The 18,421-nt window shown below is 29.4% G+C and overlaps 1 protein-coding gene across 15 annotated transcripts in view; it reads right to left on the minus strand.

Annotated features, from left to right (window-relative positions):
* The window catches only part of LOC107443630 (dentin sialophosphoprotein), a 137,090-nt gene that overhangs the window by 31,579 nt on the left and 87,090 nt on the right, over window positions 1-18,421 (minus strand). For all 15 annotated transcript variants that reach the window (XM_071188400.1, XM_071188404.1, XM_071188405.1 and 12 more), the window contains 3 exons: window positions 14,003-14,092; window positions 7,220-7,537; window positions 6,557-6,646 (listed from right to left, as the gene is read on the minus strand). In XM_071188400.1, the coding sequence (XP_071044501.1) occupies window positions 6,557-6,646; window positions 7,220-7,537; window positions 14,003-14,092 (498 nt within the window). The remainder of the gene's footprint in view (window positions 1-6,556; window positions 6,647-7,219; window positions 7,538-14,002; window positions 14,093-18,421) is intronic.

Raw genomic sequence — 18,421 nt, forward strand, 5'->3', positions numbered from 1 at the left:
GGTCTGCTATCTTGAACTTGATCACCTACTTCTTCCTCTTCATCTGTGGAGTTCTGATTTTCATTCAAAATTTCAACAACAATTTCATCATCATTTAAAATTCGAAATCCTGGGTCGTTTTCAGTATCTCGACACGTCTTCTATTTCACCTGCTGTATAACCTGGCATCGTTTCATCCAGAAGATCTACTGGTTCAGAAACTTCAGTTTCGTTTGTTTTTCTGCTAAGAATTTTATCAAAACTTTTACTAAATTCCAGGCATCCACTTTCATTGTGCAGCATTCTTTTAAATCAATAGCTTTGATTGAGTCTCGAAAATCTCCCTCATTTTGTTCATCCGATAATAAAATCTTTCTTAAAAGTTGCTTTCTATAAAAACATTTTAAGGTTTCAATGACACTTTGATCCATCGGCTGAATCAAATGTGTTACATTAGGTGGCAGGAAAACGACACAAAACATTCCATTCTCCTAATCCAAGTAATCAGGATTTGGATACGATGGAGCATTATCCAAGAGGAGTAACACTTTTCCTGTTTTTCAAAAATTCTTTTAATGTTTCTTCACATTTGGAATGAAAGTCTTATTGTACCACTCAATGAAAATTTTGGTGTTCATCCATGCTTTGTTTTGAAATGCATAAATGACAAGCAGTGTTTTAACATTTTTGAAGGCTCTTGGATTTTCGGATTTTCCAATCATTATTAAAGGCATTTGATAATTTCCAGTTGCATTTGTGCAGATGTTAATCGTGACTCTTTCCTTAATATCTTGTTCCTGGAAACACGTTTTTCATCTCCTGAAGCCAAAGTTTAAGGTAGAGATTTCCAATTCAGTCCACTTTCGTCTGTATTATAAATTCTTCTTCATATCCTTCAGTTTCAATAAAGCTTTCTAATTTCTTTACAAAATTTGAAGCGGCTTTGTTAGACAAGGAAATTTCTTCACCATGAATTTCTAACTCGCGTATTCCATGCCGATGTTTAAAGCTCCTTAACCATCCCAAACTAGCCTGAAAAGTACCTTTTCCACCAAATTTCTCATGAAAAATAAAGCCATTTTGCATAATAAGTGGCCAAATATTGGTTGGCTTAATGATCTTTTTTGCAGGTACCACAAATAAAGTGCTTTGTCCACTTCAGCATTGCTTGACTTTTTCAGACTTTTTCTATCCAAATTTCCATTGTTTTCGTCCATTACTGAAACACAATTCATAACTGATTCTTCATTTTTTTTCAATTCTGATACTGTCGGTTTTCCTATCCCATATTCTGGTGCTAATTTACTTCCACTTTCTTCGTTTCTTAATCCTTTTAAAATTTTCGTTTTATCACTTAAGGAAAGCACAATTCTCTTACTTTTGCACTACATCTTTCTAGATTCTTATGAAAAGCACTTTACTCAGGTAACTCTACTTTTCAACTGATTGTAATCTTGACAACAGAAAAACAGTTGTCCAAAAGTGCATTTTGGAAGCGATGTCATAAAACATGGTCATTCTACTAGTCATTTTCTAGTTCACATGATGAAACAGAGTTCTGTTAATTTCCTCGAAAAGTAAACAGCTGTGAGAACTGCACTGTAATCACTAATCATTAACCATAAGTGACAACTACCTATCCCCAATTGTAGCACTTCAGCACTTATCTATTCATAAACTCCTTCCACATTCCAACCATTGCAAATTGTCAAAACGACGTTCGCATTCTTGGAAGATTATTTTCAGTTGAAGAGGGCTAAAAAGGTATGTAGGTTTAACTGTATAACAACACATGTATAACAACAATTAAGTATGGTCTTCAGTCGTAGAGGGCATTATTTATTCTTCTAAATTTAGAAAAATTGTCGATAAGTTAAAGAGTATTCTTAACTTTAAAAAAATGAATTTGGACATAGGTTGGATAATTGGACGTTTGGATAATAAGGGTTTGGATAATCCGTGCTCTACTGTAATTCTTTTATACTGCGCATTTTGTGGTAAATTGCATTTGGAAAATAATAAAAGAAGTCTAATTCGAATATCCTTAAAATTTAAAAAGTTTCAAGCATTTTTTTTTATTAGTTTTCTCAAAAGAAAGCTCAAAACATGGAGCTTTCAACAAATTTCATTTAGTAATTAAACAAGATATATTAAAAATTACACCAGCATTGCTGATGATCATCCTCCATAAAAGTATATTTTCCTTCGCATGTATCTTTTTTTTAAAAAATTTATTTCAGTGTATTAACGTTTATTGTAAGGTATTATCGTTTGTTATCTGACATAAAATAATATTTGTAGAAAACCCCTTGTCCTTTTGACTTTCTTTTAAAAAGCACAAAAACTACATAGAAAATTGCTTGGAACTAATTTTTAGGATATTCAAATCAGGCATTCTTCATTAGTTGCCAAATGCGATTTATTACAAAATTGTGAAAAAAAATATTAAATTTTTTCCCATACAGCATAAAAGAACTACTTTAATTACTTATATATTGCACAGTTTTCGATGAGTTTTTTTTTTTTTCAAATTTAAAAGCAAAAATTTTGTATTTAATTTTGAATTGCTCTATAAATTTTGCTTAATTTATATTTTTAAAGTTATAGCAAAAAAAAACTTAAGACAAAAAATAATTTTTATAAAATTGTCCATATTGTCATGAATATTAAAGTAAGGATAGCAAAATTTCATGCAATTATTGCATATAGTAACCAAAACAATTGTTACTAGTTATAAACTTATAGCTACATTTTTTGGCAAAGGTTGTTCAAAAACTCCATTTTTCCTTTGTAATTTATTGTCGGTCCTTCAAATTTCTAAAAGCTTTAAACATCATTGATAAGATGAGAAATCACATGATCTAAACACTTCTGAAGTTATGAAATGTGTCTAAGCATTTCCTGAAAAATATGAAAAAAATGTATTAATGAAGAAGTTTTCCAATTATTTTGGTTACCCCTATATGCTTATACCGAGAAATTATGTGATTGGATCAGGGACTGATCAAGACAAATTCACGACCAAAGCCAAACAAATTTTCCTAACCCCTTACAAAATGTTTTGAAATTAAATTACTGAAGATCATGGATTTTATTACAAAGATCATGGATTGTATTACAAAGATCATGGATTGTATTTTAACCTGAGATATACATTCTGGTCTTTTTGACGCGTTCCGCGGGACGGTGCAATATGGACTTATGATTATTAATGTGATTAATTATTCTCCATTTAAACAAAGATTTTTTAATTTTTTCCTCAAAAAGGTACCATACTTTTAGCTCTTACGACAAGCTTTCAAAATTATATATATATATATATAGCAAGGAGTATCCTAACAATAAAAATCTATTGAACTTCATAAAATTCAAGAGAATCAATCTAAGAAATTTTGAAAGCAGACAATTGAAGATTATTTTTCTAAGATAAAGTTTATGCATCTATAAATTAAAGCAAAATATAAAACAGCAAAACAATTGCATGTCAAAATAAAAATAGCTTGGTGACCACAGACAATTGAAATCAGTGATTTTTGCTAAAAGTCACTGATTACCTGAATTATTTTTTATTCCAAGTTGTAATTATTTTTTATTTAGTCTCACCTTTAAGCCAAAGCTAGCCCACCTTTCATTAGACTTAATAATAAGTTCAGCATGCATGCTAAGATATTTAGGATATTAATTATAATTTTTATTAAAAAAATACATTTCAACATAGAAAAAATATCCAAAAGAGCCAAAATTACATCTTCTCATAGAAAATTAAAAACACATTTGAATAATTTAATTAGATATAACAACTTTTAAAAAATTAAGATTCATATTCAATTGAAAAAGTTATATTCAAAATATTGATACAGTTAAAACTCTCAATGAATTCAATTAAAACTCCCAAACAAAAAAATTTTTACAACTCTCAATGAGAGCAGCTTCATCAGAAACAGATGGCTCTAATTTATCAACAGAGAAATATTTTGATGAAGAATTTTTTTTTTGTTAGCTTTATCATTTAAAGTTTTTCTTTCTTTTTGCACAACCAGATTGAAAATTAGATATCATCATTCCAAAGCTATCACGAAAATCAAAATTTTAATACTGTAGAAGTGTATAACTCACTTAAAAACATCAACATCTAAAATTGTTGCTCTCTGTCTACAACTTTACATATTTGTTAAGAATAAACTTATAGCTCTTGTTGGCACTCATGAATTATAAGAGACTTAGCAAATGTGCATTCTCGTTGCATTCGTTTAAGCAATTTGCGAAAAAATTGCACCAATTAAAATGCAGCTGTACTTTCAAATTTGATTAGTGCAATGTTTATGTGAGTTTGATTATATCATGATATAAAGAAAATTTGAAACACAAATATGCTTTTTTGGAGAAAAACTGTTTTTTCAATATTTAAAAGAAACAGTAATATTGAGGACTTTTTACTAATTTTTGAGACACTTCAGAAATTTAGCATAGGGGATAATTAAGCACTGGTTTGTGTCTGATTTTGTAAACTCATTAATAGCTCACACTAATTAATTAACATATCTGAGATCATCGCTGGAACCATTAAAATGACAATTAGTACATAAAACTAAAGTTATTTAGGATGATATCTTTTTGTGTGTGTAACTGCAGAATATATCATTCCTGAAAAATCAGATATACTACTTATTTAATAATTTATAAACAATTTTCTTCTAAGAAAAAATCAAATCACATGGCTTTACCCCAGTAGTTGGGTAATGATTTTTTTATTCCGGTTTGTTCCAATTATTAAATATATTTTTTCTAATAGCGTTAATGAAAGTAGTATAACCAAAACATGTTCACTATTTTGTAATGATATTATATTTAATTTTTATACGTTGTTTAATGTTTTTTCAGCAACTAAAGGTCAAAGGTAAGCTTCTTAAAAGGTTTTTACATCAATATGCTTCTCCATATTTATAATATTTAATAGCAAGTAACACCACCTGGAATCAGTTAGGAAGTGAGTCCAATGGGTTATGCAGGTACGTCGAATCCAGTTTAAGCCACTCGCTGAGGATTTGATCACGCAAATCCACCAAATTGCGAGAATGCTGAATTCGGCATTTTGCCCGTTATTCCAACATGTCCCACAAATTTTCAATGAAGTTGAAGTTAAGTGATTTTGCAAGCCAATCGAGATGTAATTGCGTGTCTGAGTGTTCATAAAATCAGTCATATATTCTTCAAGCCTGATGAACTTTGCTGTTGTCATCTTGAAAAATAGGGGTATCGACAACACACCCTTCATAAAGATGTTGACTGAAAGGCAACATCTAATTATCCAGAATGTTCAAATAAACATGTTGGTTCATGTTAGTGGCCACCTCAGTGAGGGGGCCCAATCCATAATAATAAAAACGCCCCCAAAACATGACAGACCCATCTTCGGCTTGAACCTGACCTAGCACACAGTCAAAATAAAGTGCGTCATCTGCTCTTCGTTGCACTCGACGACACGCCTCTTTTCAATAAAGGCAAAAACGTGATTCATCAGACCATATTACATTCCACCAGTTAGCAACTGTCCACGTTTAGTGACTTCTAGCCCACTGAAGTCGCGCAGGTTTATGTGCTTGTGTGAGCAATGGCCTCTTCTGAGATGTTCGACTCCAAATATTCATTGTATGCAGTTCCAGTCGCAATGTTCTCTCCCTTCCAGGTTGGAATGGACCTTCATTTACAAACTAAAGCACTTCCTGTCAGGTTTGGAAGTGATTTTGATTGACAAGTCGGGAAGCATGTCTCCGGCTCCTTTCATGCAGGATTTTTTTCCGACCACAATTCTGACGTCGTACTTCGTGACCACGTGTATTACACCACTGCTTGTAGACAAGTTGAACAGTCCGCATCGAAACACCACCAAATCCAGCAACTTCACTCACCGTATGACCATGGTCATGGCCAAACTCAAATGCCTCTTTTGCCACTAGATCACATCTTTACACTTATCCATATTTACACACAATTTCAGCTTCAAACAAAAATATCTCACTGATAGCTACTTGCTTTGATCATGTTGAAGCAGTGTGCAAGCAATTGAACACGTCATTTGACCACTGCATCATCTAACGAAGCCTAAAGATTCATCGGAGCTTGCGAACTAGGGTGACTAATTTTTTGTCCAGTGAGCTTATCACAAAGGATATCTTTTGTTTTCATGATGATAACCTTAATGATTTCTTAGTGTTTGATGCAATTTATTTAACTATCTTTAACAGTTTTATTAATGTTATCAACTTCTCTATTAAAATTATCAGCTTATTCGTAATATATTGATTACAATGGATGAAATATGTCATCTAATGTTATCAATTAACTTGAGCAAAAATTATACTCTATGATGATTTATCTCGAGAGACAATTAGGTTTGCATAGTTAGTACAAAATTTACAATTTATGCAAAAATGTTGGGAAAATGATAAGTTAAAACTGCTACACTCAAATTAAAGAAGAAAAAAATAAGTCCAAAAGTGACTTTTTTTTTTAAAGATACAGAAATATAAACTAAGTATTTAAACTTTAAATCATGATGATATAACACTTCATTTACCAATAATTTCTCTATGCAAGAAATGAAGAATTCTCCCTCATCAAAATCCTCAGGTATTGGTACACTGGAGATATATTTCTGAAGTTTTTCCTAATAAAAGAAAACACACGTTAAAATCTGTCATTGAATTTTAAAAGAAATTGCTATTTGAGCCAAAATTTGCTCACTCTTTTATAGTATTTTACATGTGATTCTGATTAGAACTCATTCACATAATTTTTAAATAAATCATCACTTAAACTTTTCTAAATCAAATATAATGCTAAATAAAATTGAAAATTTGTTTAAATAAACAAGTTTTCATAAATATTTACTCATCTTCCTTCAAAAAGAATACAACTAATTGCAATATTAAGGTGGTTTTTCTAAGAAAATTATTAAATAAAAATCAATGACCAAATTACTTTTTTTAACGTTTATATAAAGAAACCTTGTATAAATTACTAACTTCATCTAAATTAAACTTTATATAAATTACTTAACTTTTTTATAAATTACTTTTTTTATATAAAGAAACATTTCTTTAAAATAAACAACCATTTTTCAATTCATAAAAAATAGGACTTTAATAAAATTAAACAGCAATTACAAACAAACTGTCGTTCAATATCTGTTATAAACTTAAAAAGCTTTTAGAAATTCAAGAAAATATTAGCTACTTACGGAAAGCTTTATAAATTCTGCAACGTCTGATATCACAACATCATGTTCGATTTCTTCTCTCTCATGCATGTTGCTCTCATCTACTTCTGTTCTACATACAATTGCTATATGTTCTCTTGTCTCTTTTCTTTTTTTATGTCTCATTTGTTTTGGACTCTTTTCTTTTCTTTTGCGTCTGTTTTCTTTTCTTTTGCGTCTGTTTACTTTTCTTTTGAGTCTGTTTACTTTTCTTTTGCTTCTGTTTACTTTTCTTTTGCATCTGTTTACTTTTCTTTTGCATCTGTTTACTTTTCTTTTGCATCTGTTTACTTTAGGAACCTATAGAAATTTAAATATACAAAAGAATAAGAAGTAGCACTATTGTAAAGTGATAAATAGTAAAAAATTAAAAAGCAACATAGATATAATTTCTTCTGTTAAAATTATTTCAGTTTTCATACAAATTGTAACATATTAAAGTGGTTTGTTGAATAAATTACTGACTATAAGGAGGTTCTTAAAAATGGGTAAATGGGTCATGGGTATTACACTAAGATGGGTATTTTCAAAAAGCTATAGTGCTGAAAAGATATCTTGTGTAAAAGGCAGAAATTTGATAGAATTTTTCTTTAAACTAGTTGATATATTCTGGCAGTGCATTGTACTAAAATTCCATAAAAAATTACACAAATTTAAACATTTTTAAAAGTATCACACTCTCTTTTTTAAGCATCTCTCTGAAAGGCTTACCATCTCAGAGAGACGAGAATCTAGAGCGTCAAAAAGTCGTAATTCAAATTTAAAATTTGTGTGTCATAATAACACTGTATTAATAATATTGAAATTTGAAAGCCAAGGGGAAAGAGCAGAAAAAACTATCAGCCAATAACTTAAACTTACATTGCGGAAATGCTAAAACGAATTGGAAAAAAACAAGTGGAAATTGCTGAAAAAACGCCGTGGAATGTTGGAAAATGTAAATGAAGTGTAAACAAATAGATGGGCAGTGTTTTTCCCTTTTCTCTGTCACTTCCTGGGGGAAGATGAGTCACTTTCTATTGTGTCGTAGCTAGAAGGAAGTGGGTGTTTTTGTAGTTAGTTATGTTCTGCTCTTGATAGAGTTATTTAAGTTTTGTTGAGTGTAGTTTTCTTTCTTTGTATTAAAAGTTATATTTTCTTTTTAATAAACATAGTCTTTTTAATAAACAGCTTAATAAGATGGTTCTTTTTTCTAGACTTTTTATGGGTCACAGCATTTTTGAAGGGGGCCGTGACTGATGTGTATTGATAATTTGAATATACTTTGAAAAGCTGGAAAAGTAAATAGCACTGCTACCTGAAGGCTTTTAACTTATTAAGGTAGAATAATTGGGATAGGTGGAAGATAGACATTAAAATTTTGTTTTAGGATAAAGGCTGTTGGAAGTTCATAGAAGGAAAGGAAGAGTTAAAAGTTTCAGCTACAAGAAGGAAAAAATAGAAATTTGAATTAAGAAAAGATAGATCATTTTCAACTCTGTGTTATGCAATTAAGCTAGAGTTCAGACCACTAATTCAAGATTGTCTAGATGGGAAGAAAGCTTGGGAGAAATAGGTTCAACAATTTAAGCATAAAACAAGAGCTAGACTTATTCAGATACTTTATGAGTTTAGTATAAAGTATCAAGCAAATGAAAGCATGGGTATTTTAATTGCTAGACTTAAAACAGAACTGAAAAAGCTTAGTAAAACGGGTCATGAATTGGATTAATTGTTTCAAGGCTTCCAAGCAATAAGGCATCTACCATCTGAATTCTCAGTTCTATAGTTCAGTTGATTTATTGTTGAAAACATGAAGATTTTACTATTGATAAAATTGCTGAAGAACGGATAAGGGAAGAAAGCAGACTTACACAAGTGAAAGGTGATATTCGTTTGGAGGTTAGTGCTTTCAATATTTCTTCTATAAGTAAAGATGTTGAAGAAAGATATAGAGACAGAAAAAAATCTCACAGTAAAATTAATGGTAGAAAATAACAGAAAAGTCATTGGTCTATGTCATCAGTGCCACAATTATGGGCATTTAGTTGTAAATTGTAGAGCTAGAAATACAAAATGTAAGCTAGAAATACAAAATCAAAGTGGAATAAACAGAAAATAAATTTCAATGACCAGTCAGCTACCTTAGTTCAGATTTATACATCACACTCTGTAGAAGTTGGTGAAACCATGATTAGAAACAATGATAGAATTTGGGTTTTGGATTCAGCTGCAATACACATTTCTGTAAAAACAAAATGTTAATGGCAAGTTATGAAGAAACAAATAATGTAGACATGGCTTTGGCTGTTAGGAATACTTCTAGTAAGCTACTAGGAAAAGGAACTGTTGAATTTTCAGTTAAACTCGGAGAAGAAATAAGTAATATAACAAATGTTTTGTACCATGCAAGTATTCACAGAAACCCAATATCTATTTCACCCTTAGAAGCTGCATGAGCTAATTTTGTTGGAACTAAGGGAAAATTATGAGTATATTCAAATGATTAAAATAAATTATTTTTTGCCACTAGAATAAATGGATTATACTACTTGAAACCATACAAATATAAGACTGGAGCTTCAAAACCTGAAGGATTTAATGTTGACACTTGTAAATCAGGAACAGATATAGCTACATTGTGGCAAGGAGATATTGTCATATTAATCTTAACTACCTTAAAGAAAGTAGCAAGAACCAGAATGTAATGGGATAACCCAATATAGAAAACCAGATAAAGATTGTGACACTTGCCTCCTTGTCACATCCAATAGAATATCATTTAAATCAGCTCCAAGTCGTACTTCTCAGCCACTAGAAGTAGTATATATGGATATCTGTGGTCCAATGACGAAAACTTTGACACAAAGAAAAAGGTATTTTTTGGCAATTATAGATTATTGCAGTCATGCAGTAATTTTATACCTTATGAGGAATAAAATCAAAGCATTTAGAAATTAGTAAGAAAATAAAGTGTATTATGAGTGACAAAGGTGGTAAGTTCTGCAATAACCAATTTGAACAATACTTAGAAGACTATGGACTTTGTGCTGAGTGAACTAATTAATGAGAAAAAAATGGTGTCCGTAAAAGATTTAATAGTACTGCTCTGGATGCCATTAAATCTATGTTGAAAGATAGTAACATGAATGAAGAATGGTGGACTGAAGTTTACTTACTGTGGACTGAAGTTTACTTACTGAATTACTGTTTTGTTCATACATGGAACAAAATTTGAAGTAAAGGGAAAGAAAACACTGTATGAGATGTTATATGGAAAGAAACAACCAATAATGTATTTTAAAGTGCTTGGATGTAAGGCTCATATTGGTGTACCTAAACAAAAAAGGAATAAATTCCAAACATGTGCCAAAGAAGGTGTAATGCTAGGCTTTGTTTTTTTGAACAAGAGCTATCGTATCTACTTACCTAGAAATCATAATGTTATAAAACAAAAAATTTTAAATTCAATGAAAATTAATTTGCAGTGGAAGTCATCCAGGAATCAAGCAGTAAAACATCAAGAAGAGAAAAATGGTATGGAAGAGAAGATTCAGATGATTAAGACATTATTCATAAGCCAGAATTTGACTTAAGTTGTACAACCAAAAAACCAATGAATCAAATAAATTGTGAGACAAAGAGAGACTTGTTAACAGATACAAGGATTCAAGCAACAAGGAATTCACTATTATGAAGTGTACAACCCTGTGGTAAACTTTCTCTCATAAGACAATTTCTAACTATTTTCGTAGGTTTAATGAACTGGGTTCAATGTCAAGTTAATGTGTAAAGTGCATATTTAAATGCAGACTTAACAGAAGAAATTTGTATGGCACAACTTTAAGGTTTTGTAGTAGATACATCAAAAGTGTGTAAATTAAAAAAAGCAATATATGGATTACATCAATCAGGTCTTAGTGGTACACTGAAGTAACTAGTGTGTAGTACGAAACTTAAAAAAATAAATTGGTGCAATGAAATATTCACAGATTATGTGTTGCTATTTTAATATGTAGATGATATCGTGATATTAGGAAAAATTAAAAAAATGCATAGATCTTATTTTAAAAGAGTTGAATCAAACTTTTGAATTCAAGATTTTGGGAGAAACAATTAAACTTTTAGGCATAAAATTTGAGAAGATTAATGGTCATTTAGCAAATGATACAAAATTCCTGAAGTATCATCACCAATAGCTAAAGGATTGAATTTGTATATGCAGGGTTGCCCGCAAACAAAAATAAAGAAAGCTGAATGGAAAATACTCCATGTCATAGTGTTCTTGAATGTGTATTTTTTTATAACAAGTAGGACAAGGCCTGAAATATCTTATGTTGTTAATATTTTATCACAGAATCAAGAAAATCTTGGTATCAAGCATTGGCAATCCCTACTGAAACTATTAGGGTATCTGCAATATACAAAGGAAAATAGGCTAGATTTGTCAGAAATCTCAGATTTATCAATAAAGTGCTACACAATTGGGTTGGCTGTTTAACGAAGGACATGAAATGAAATTAAAATAAAGTGCTACACTGATGCGGACCATGGATCAAACAGAGATGACAGTGTCAATAGGAAGAACTATTGTATATGTAGGTAATATTCCTATCCCGTGGAAAACCTTTAAATACAAGTGCATCAATTTCTATCATGGAGGCTGAGTATATCTCTTTATCCAAGTCATCCATAAAAAAACATTTGACCAATGGGCAACCATTTATTGCAATAATGTGATCTCTCTCTCTCTCTCTCTCTTGTAATTAAACTGTTATTATAAATAGTTTTCTGTATTTTTTTAATTCATTTATTAACTAATTAGAATGTAGTCTCCAAATATTTTCCTAAATCAAATTCTAAAAAAAGTCTTTTCTTTCTTTTAATAGTTTTTTTCTGGATTGATTCTGTTTTAAAAAAACATTTCAACTTCAAATAAAATTTATGTAAACATCATCTAATATCTAGTAACTTATTCTTAATTATTTTATAGTTTAAGTTAATAAGTTTTGCAATTATAGTTGGAATGAAGAGGTTGCACAAATAAGACATTGGTGAGTTTAATTTCTACTTTTATTTTGTAAAAAAATCTTCTCTTTAATCAGTTTCTGCTTGTTATTAGTTATAACGCATATACAGTATACATGAATGTTTAAATCATTAATACATAGTGATAGACTCAGAGAATTTAGTTTTCCCAAAAGAATGGTAAAAATTAAATGTTCTTACTACCCTTTTTTAATCTTTCCTGCATAATTTTACAATTTTTACTAGCATTAATTATTAAAATAAATGGACTTCGGAGCAAAAATCTAAATTATTTGATTATTTTAAATACAAATTTGCATCAAAAATATGAAACATACACAAATCAAGACTATGAAAACCAGAAGTTCAACAGCAGGGCAAAATATTTTATCAGGAAAGTCAGGAATATCAGGATAACTACGAATCCTGCATTAATGTTTTTTCATTTTGATAAAATATTTTAAAAATTATTCAATTTGGGCAAATAAATAATTAGAAATCAGTCCTTCAACAATTAAAGTTGATTTGAAACGAAAGTTGAAATTAAACTTAACATAAACCGAACTTTTTCATAATATAAATTTGTGGTGTTATTTTCTTCATGCACAACATGAAGATTCATATTTCTATTCATGCATATTCATATTTCTATTAATTGTTTATATAAATTAAAACAATTTATGCTCTAATTAAAATGCATATTGTGACTCCAGTTCTGAGCCAACTTTTAGGAACAGCATCTTTTTTCTCCTTCCTTTATTCCTTTGACCCCTCATAATAAATTCACATCAAAAAAAGAATAAAAAGAACAGGAGAAAAAGTAATCCCTCTTATATAAATTCTCACACACTCAATTTCTCCATAAAGCTGTTGTTTTGAGAAAGAAAAGTAGCTTAATAACTTATTGTAATGAATCCACCCTCTGAACTTTTCAAGGATTTTTATTGACCTCCAAGGGCTAAGGTTTTAAGTGTTTCCTCCACTGTTCTTTATTCCTCTTCCTCATAGACATTTCAGTTTCCTTGAGAGGTACCAATGGCCTGAAGTTTCTTCATGCTTTTTAAAATTTTAACCGGAAATATTTGTGCATAAAGAAACATTAAAAACGGATAATTAATTAGTTTAAACTTTCAAAAATTTGAATTATTATCATAATAAATTTGAAATAAATTTAATAAACTATATTTCGAGCTTGTAAATCAATGACACTTTTTCTTGAATCTTCTTAAACAGTATGAGTTCCAGAAAGATAACATTGTAAAACAAAGTATTTATTTACTACTATATAAACAAATTGAAGAATAAAATACTGAGTTTCATATCCGATAGCCGAAGTTTGTGATAGCCCGAAAACAATGACATTTCTATATGATAGTTAACTACATAATTTTAAATAAAAAAATCCGAAATTCAAAATGAAGTTCTAAAGAAAAAAAAATAAGACTTTTTAAAATTCCATTTTGTGAACTTTTCCAGTAATGATGTTTAGCTTTAGAAGCACCTAAAAAAAAGCACAGAAAAAAAATTTAAACCTAGTACTTTTCAGTAACTTAAAATTGTAGTTGGATCTGTCTTTAATGAAAAACTAATATAGAAAAAGATATAGCATAAAATATGAAGAAAAAAAACTTCTGAAGTATATGAAAGATAACTAAGCCTTTTTTGTTAAGTAATTAAAATAAGATGTCTAAACGATCAAAATTAAATAAAATGGTCAAGGTAACAATAAAAACCATAATCTAAATTTGAAACATTTACTGAAAAAAGAGACATTGTGTTGTAATCATCTTCATCTTCAGTTTCTTCTAATAAGGAGGTCCAATCACCAATTAAGTTAGCCAAGGCTTTCTGAAATTTAAAAATATATATATACTTAAGTACATAAAAATAGCACAAAAGTAAATAAGATTGAAAGAAAAAAAAATTGTATATGAGATTAATTAAAATATCTGTCTTGTTAAGGCTTAAGTTCTGATATATACAGTGATGGAATTCAAACTGTACAGATTTGTTGGTTCATTGAGCTCTCATAATTTTTTGCATTAGTTTTAATTTTTAACCAATAAAATTATTCATTTTTTAAATAGGCTGAGGTATCAAACTTATACTGTGTATCATTGGATTTATAAGAACATGCAGAAAACTGCTGGTGCTAATAATACAAAAAAACATCACTCTAAATAAATTAAAAACTAGTGATTTGTTTTTGGCTTCAGTGATTAATTTATATTTCATTGCTTCCATTATTTTGCTTGATTTAATTTAATGATAATAATTGGCAATTTCCTGGCAAGTGCTGTCTCAATTTTTTATTTTTACAATAAGTATATTTAAAACAAGATGTTTTTAAAATTACTGTTTTCTAAGTAATCTGATTTTAAGTTTTAAAAAAAATCATTTTTTAGCACATTGTAAATTTGGAACTTATTAAACACTAATATAACAGTTGGCATACTATTCAGCATTTATAAAAATGAATTAACTTCTTCCTTTTAGCATACATAATTTAGTTTTATTAAGATTTTATTGAAAAGTACATCATCAGTGCTTAAAATTATAGGAGTAATTCATTAATGTTATTAATCAAATTAAGTAAAATGTCAGGCTCCAATAAAGTGGCCACAAACACTTAAAAAAATTGCTGATTTTTCCAGGCTAATCTCATTGAGTTTCCTTGAGTTATATAATTCATAAACTTTGTTATTAACTTTTCTGAAATACCTTGATCTTATACATAAAGTATATTACAGAACATTTAAATTTGTTATTAGAGTTGTATAAATTATGAAAAATCATTACAAGACCCAAGTTTTAGTAAAAAGTCTTGGACTTTAATGTACCTCAAACTCAGATTTATTCACTTTCTCTGAGTATTTGGTTATTTTAATTAAATTGTCTGATATATTTCTGTGTTGTTCATCACACATTTTCTTTTTCTACAGTTTTTATTTTACCCATTTTTCAATAAAACACATTTACTTTCCTTTTTTAATTTGACATCCATTTTGAACCTTTATCTTTCTATGTAAGCTTTAAGCTAAGACATAATATGAATTCCAATTACAGACCTGCCAACTACTACGCTTTCTGCAAAATATTTCATACAGTGGTAGACATTTAAGAACCAAAGCTTTCAGATTTTTTGTTAATTTTGCCAACATTTTGAAAGCCTCACCATGAGATAACTGGAACAAAGTGACGCCGTATATAAATTTTTAAATCATTCATTCATAGTGGTGTGGAAAATAAGTTTAAATGAATTAAAAATAATACATTAAAATATAAACATAGCTACCACTAAAATAAATATTTACAAAAAGCGAAAAAAGTTGGCAGCCCTGCAATTATTAATGAAAATGTCATTGGAAGGGGATTTTTTTTTTTTTTAATTCTGTGTGGTGAATTTCTGCGGTAACAACCAGCATATATGATTTTTCTTGTGCTCAGTTGATAAAATAAAATAGATAAGATATAAATGAAATGCTTTAGAATCATTTCTTGTTCGTTTCTACATTTTGAATTTTGTGATGTCATCACTTCATTCATTTCTACATTTTGAATTTTGTTCACTTCAATTTTCCTGATTTTTCCAGGTTGATAAAATTTTGGCTTTTCCATATTTTCCTCAATTTCCCTGTTCATAGTGGGCTTTATACCTCAGTTTAGTGATTAAAAATAAAAGCGGGTCGTAAATATGTAGATGCCACTCCAAAAGTCATAGATTACTATATTTTAGATGTAGGGAAATTAACTATCAAAGCTTAAATTTTTTAATTTTGAAATCGCTTGCAAACTTCTCTGCACCATCCTCAGGTCATAAATATTTGTTTAATTTGTTTACCTAAAGTTTAAATCTAAGTCATAGTGAATCAAATTTATTAAATCAAAAATGGAATAAATAATAAAATTTACTGCCAGTTAAAATATTAAAATAAATTATTTAAATGGAAAAAGTGTGCACACATATATAGTGATGCAAAATATAGAATCAAACTTTAAAGTTTAAAGATATTTTTGTAGTTTGGCTTATAGGATGATACAACCTGTCTCTCATTTATTACAGAACCCATTTCTTAAATGCAAGTTAAAAGTTTGTACATTTTTTACATGAATACAATGAATAACTTTATCAATTGTTGTAACAATGATGCAGGAGAAAATAGTTAATATGCTTAAATTATGAATTTTCATTTATCACACCAATACTGTAGTTCAAAATAAAGTTCTAAAGCCAAACTAACGTTATAGTATTCAGCAATTTCCTTCCGTCCAGAAAAGCAATTTATCACTAGCAATGATCATCTTGTAAAATAAAAACAAATAATTTAATTTTGCAGCAATGGAATTTTATTATATAAAAATAGTTAAACCAAATATTTTAGGAAAAAAAGTGAGTTTGCCAAACTGTAACTTCTGTTATTTGTGAACTAGCAAATTATTTTCTACTGCATTAATGTTGCCAACAACAGATAAAATGATTAATTTATATACATATGAACAGTAAAAGCTTGATATAAAAAGTACAATATATTACCACAAATCCACTATTATGACAAATTTCCAAGTCAGTGTCAAAATGCTAATATTAAAGGAGTTAAAATTTGCTAACCATCTGTCATAGCAACAAAAAATTTAAAAGGAAAGACATTTTTTTGCTGTTTAAATCAGAAAAATTATGCAAAAATGTGCAATTAAAGAAATCTGGTATAAAAACAGAAGAGTGAAATACCGACATAAATCTTATTTTATACTTCCATTTTTAAGCCCTTTTTTTAAAAAAAGCAAATACAGTATAATGTCCCATATCCGGACATCCCTTTCCCGGACACTTTTTAACAATCAAAATAAACAAACATCTCTTCATCTTCCCCTCTCCTTAAAAAAAAAATAAATAAAAAAAACAGAGAAGGAGAGAGGTTTTTGGGCACCTTTTCTAGCTTCAAGTGATTCATGCATTGAACCCATAAATCAAGAGAAAGAAAAGACCCCCCAAGACAGTTAAGTGATGCTGCTCCTCCTCAGGAATGCAGGAAAGTGGGGACATTTGTTTTCAAAAGAGTGCAAATGAATTCCCTCCCCCCTTCTTACTTGTGCAGCTGGCTAGTAAAAGAGGCATTTCCAGGAACCGTTTTATTAGAGTGTTAGGGAAAGAAGAAATACTGTGAAAAAGGGTAGTGGATGGGGAGTCACCTTCAGTCACATTAGAAAAAATAAAGAGAACCCAATCAGCATGCCATGCCTTTATGCTTGATTGATAGCTAATGATGGCAGAGAAAATAAGAATTTGTCACTGCCCTCAGCTTGAATGACAAATAAAGAGGAAATGAATTTTCTTCTCCACCTACCCACCTTAATTAATGACAGGAATTTTCCCTTCTTGCTTGAAGCATTCCAGTTCAAAATGGCGAAGAGAGCAATTAATATTTTCATAACTCTCCAATTTTTTTTCATTCTCTATATTTTAAACAATAGTTGTTTTCCTCTAATATTTCGTTTTTGATTGATTAGATATCATTCTAATACTAAAACATTATTGCTTGAAAAATAATGCTTATTTATTTTTTGCTTCTTAGATTCAGCTTTAAGCTTTGTTTACCTTAGGGGTCAATTATACGGAAAAATCTTATATCCGGACTTCCAAAAGTCCCACTGATTCCAGATACGCGACTTTCCACTGTATAGGTGTTTTAATTTCCATTTAACAAGTTAATTGAATTCGGGCTACACTTTTTTTATTAATAGAAGGGAATAAATAAAATATTAACGCAATATATGTTTGATTAGAACTTCAAATTAAAATCTTTAAATCATCTGAGAGTTTTTGTAAGTTTTTGTATTCTTGAACAATACAGTAAGGGTCAAAGATAAATTTGAAGACATTTGGAATTTATCCTTGATACTTAAATTTGACCATTTCAGGGATGAGAGTAGTCAGAAAGTAAAAAAGAGGAAATCCAAAAAACAAAAAAAAGAAAAGAAAAAAAAAGAAGATGAAGAAGAAAAAAAAAAATTCTTGGAAGATAAATTATATCAAATTCGCCGTAAGCATAAAATGTTTGCATAATTTATATTAGTATTTTGTCGGTGACTTGAAATCTTGTCGTAACAGTGAAATTTTTGTAATAAGCGATACTCGTTATATCGAATTTTTACTGCATTTAAAACCAAAAGAATAAA

This window comes from Parasteatoda tepidariorum, chromosome X2, assembly GCF_043381705.1.
Source record: "Parasteatoda tepidariorum isolate YZ-2023 chromosome X2, CAS_Ptep_4.0, whole genome shotgun sequence".
NCBI classification, from domain to species: domain Eukaryota; kingdom Metazoa; phylum Arthropoda; class Arachnida; order Araneae; family Theridiidae; genus Parasteatoda; species Parasteatoda tepidariorum.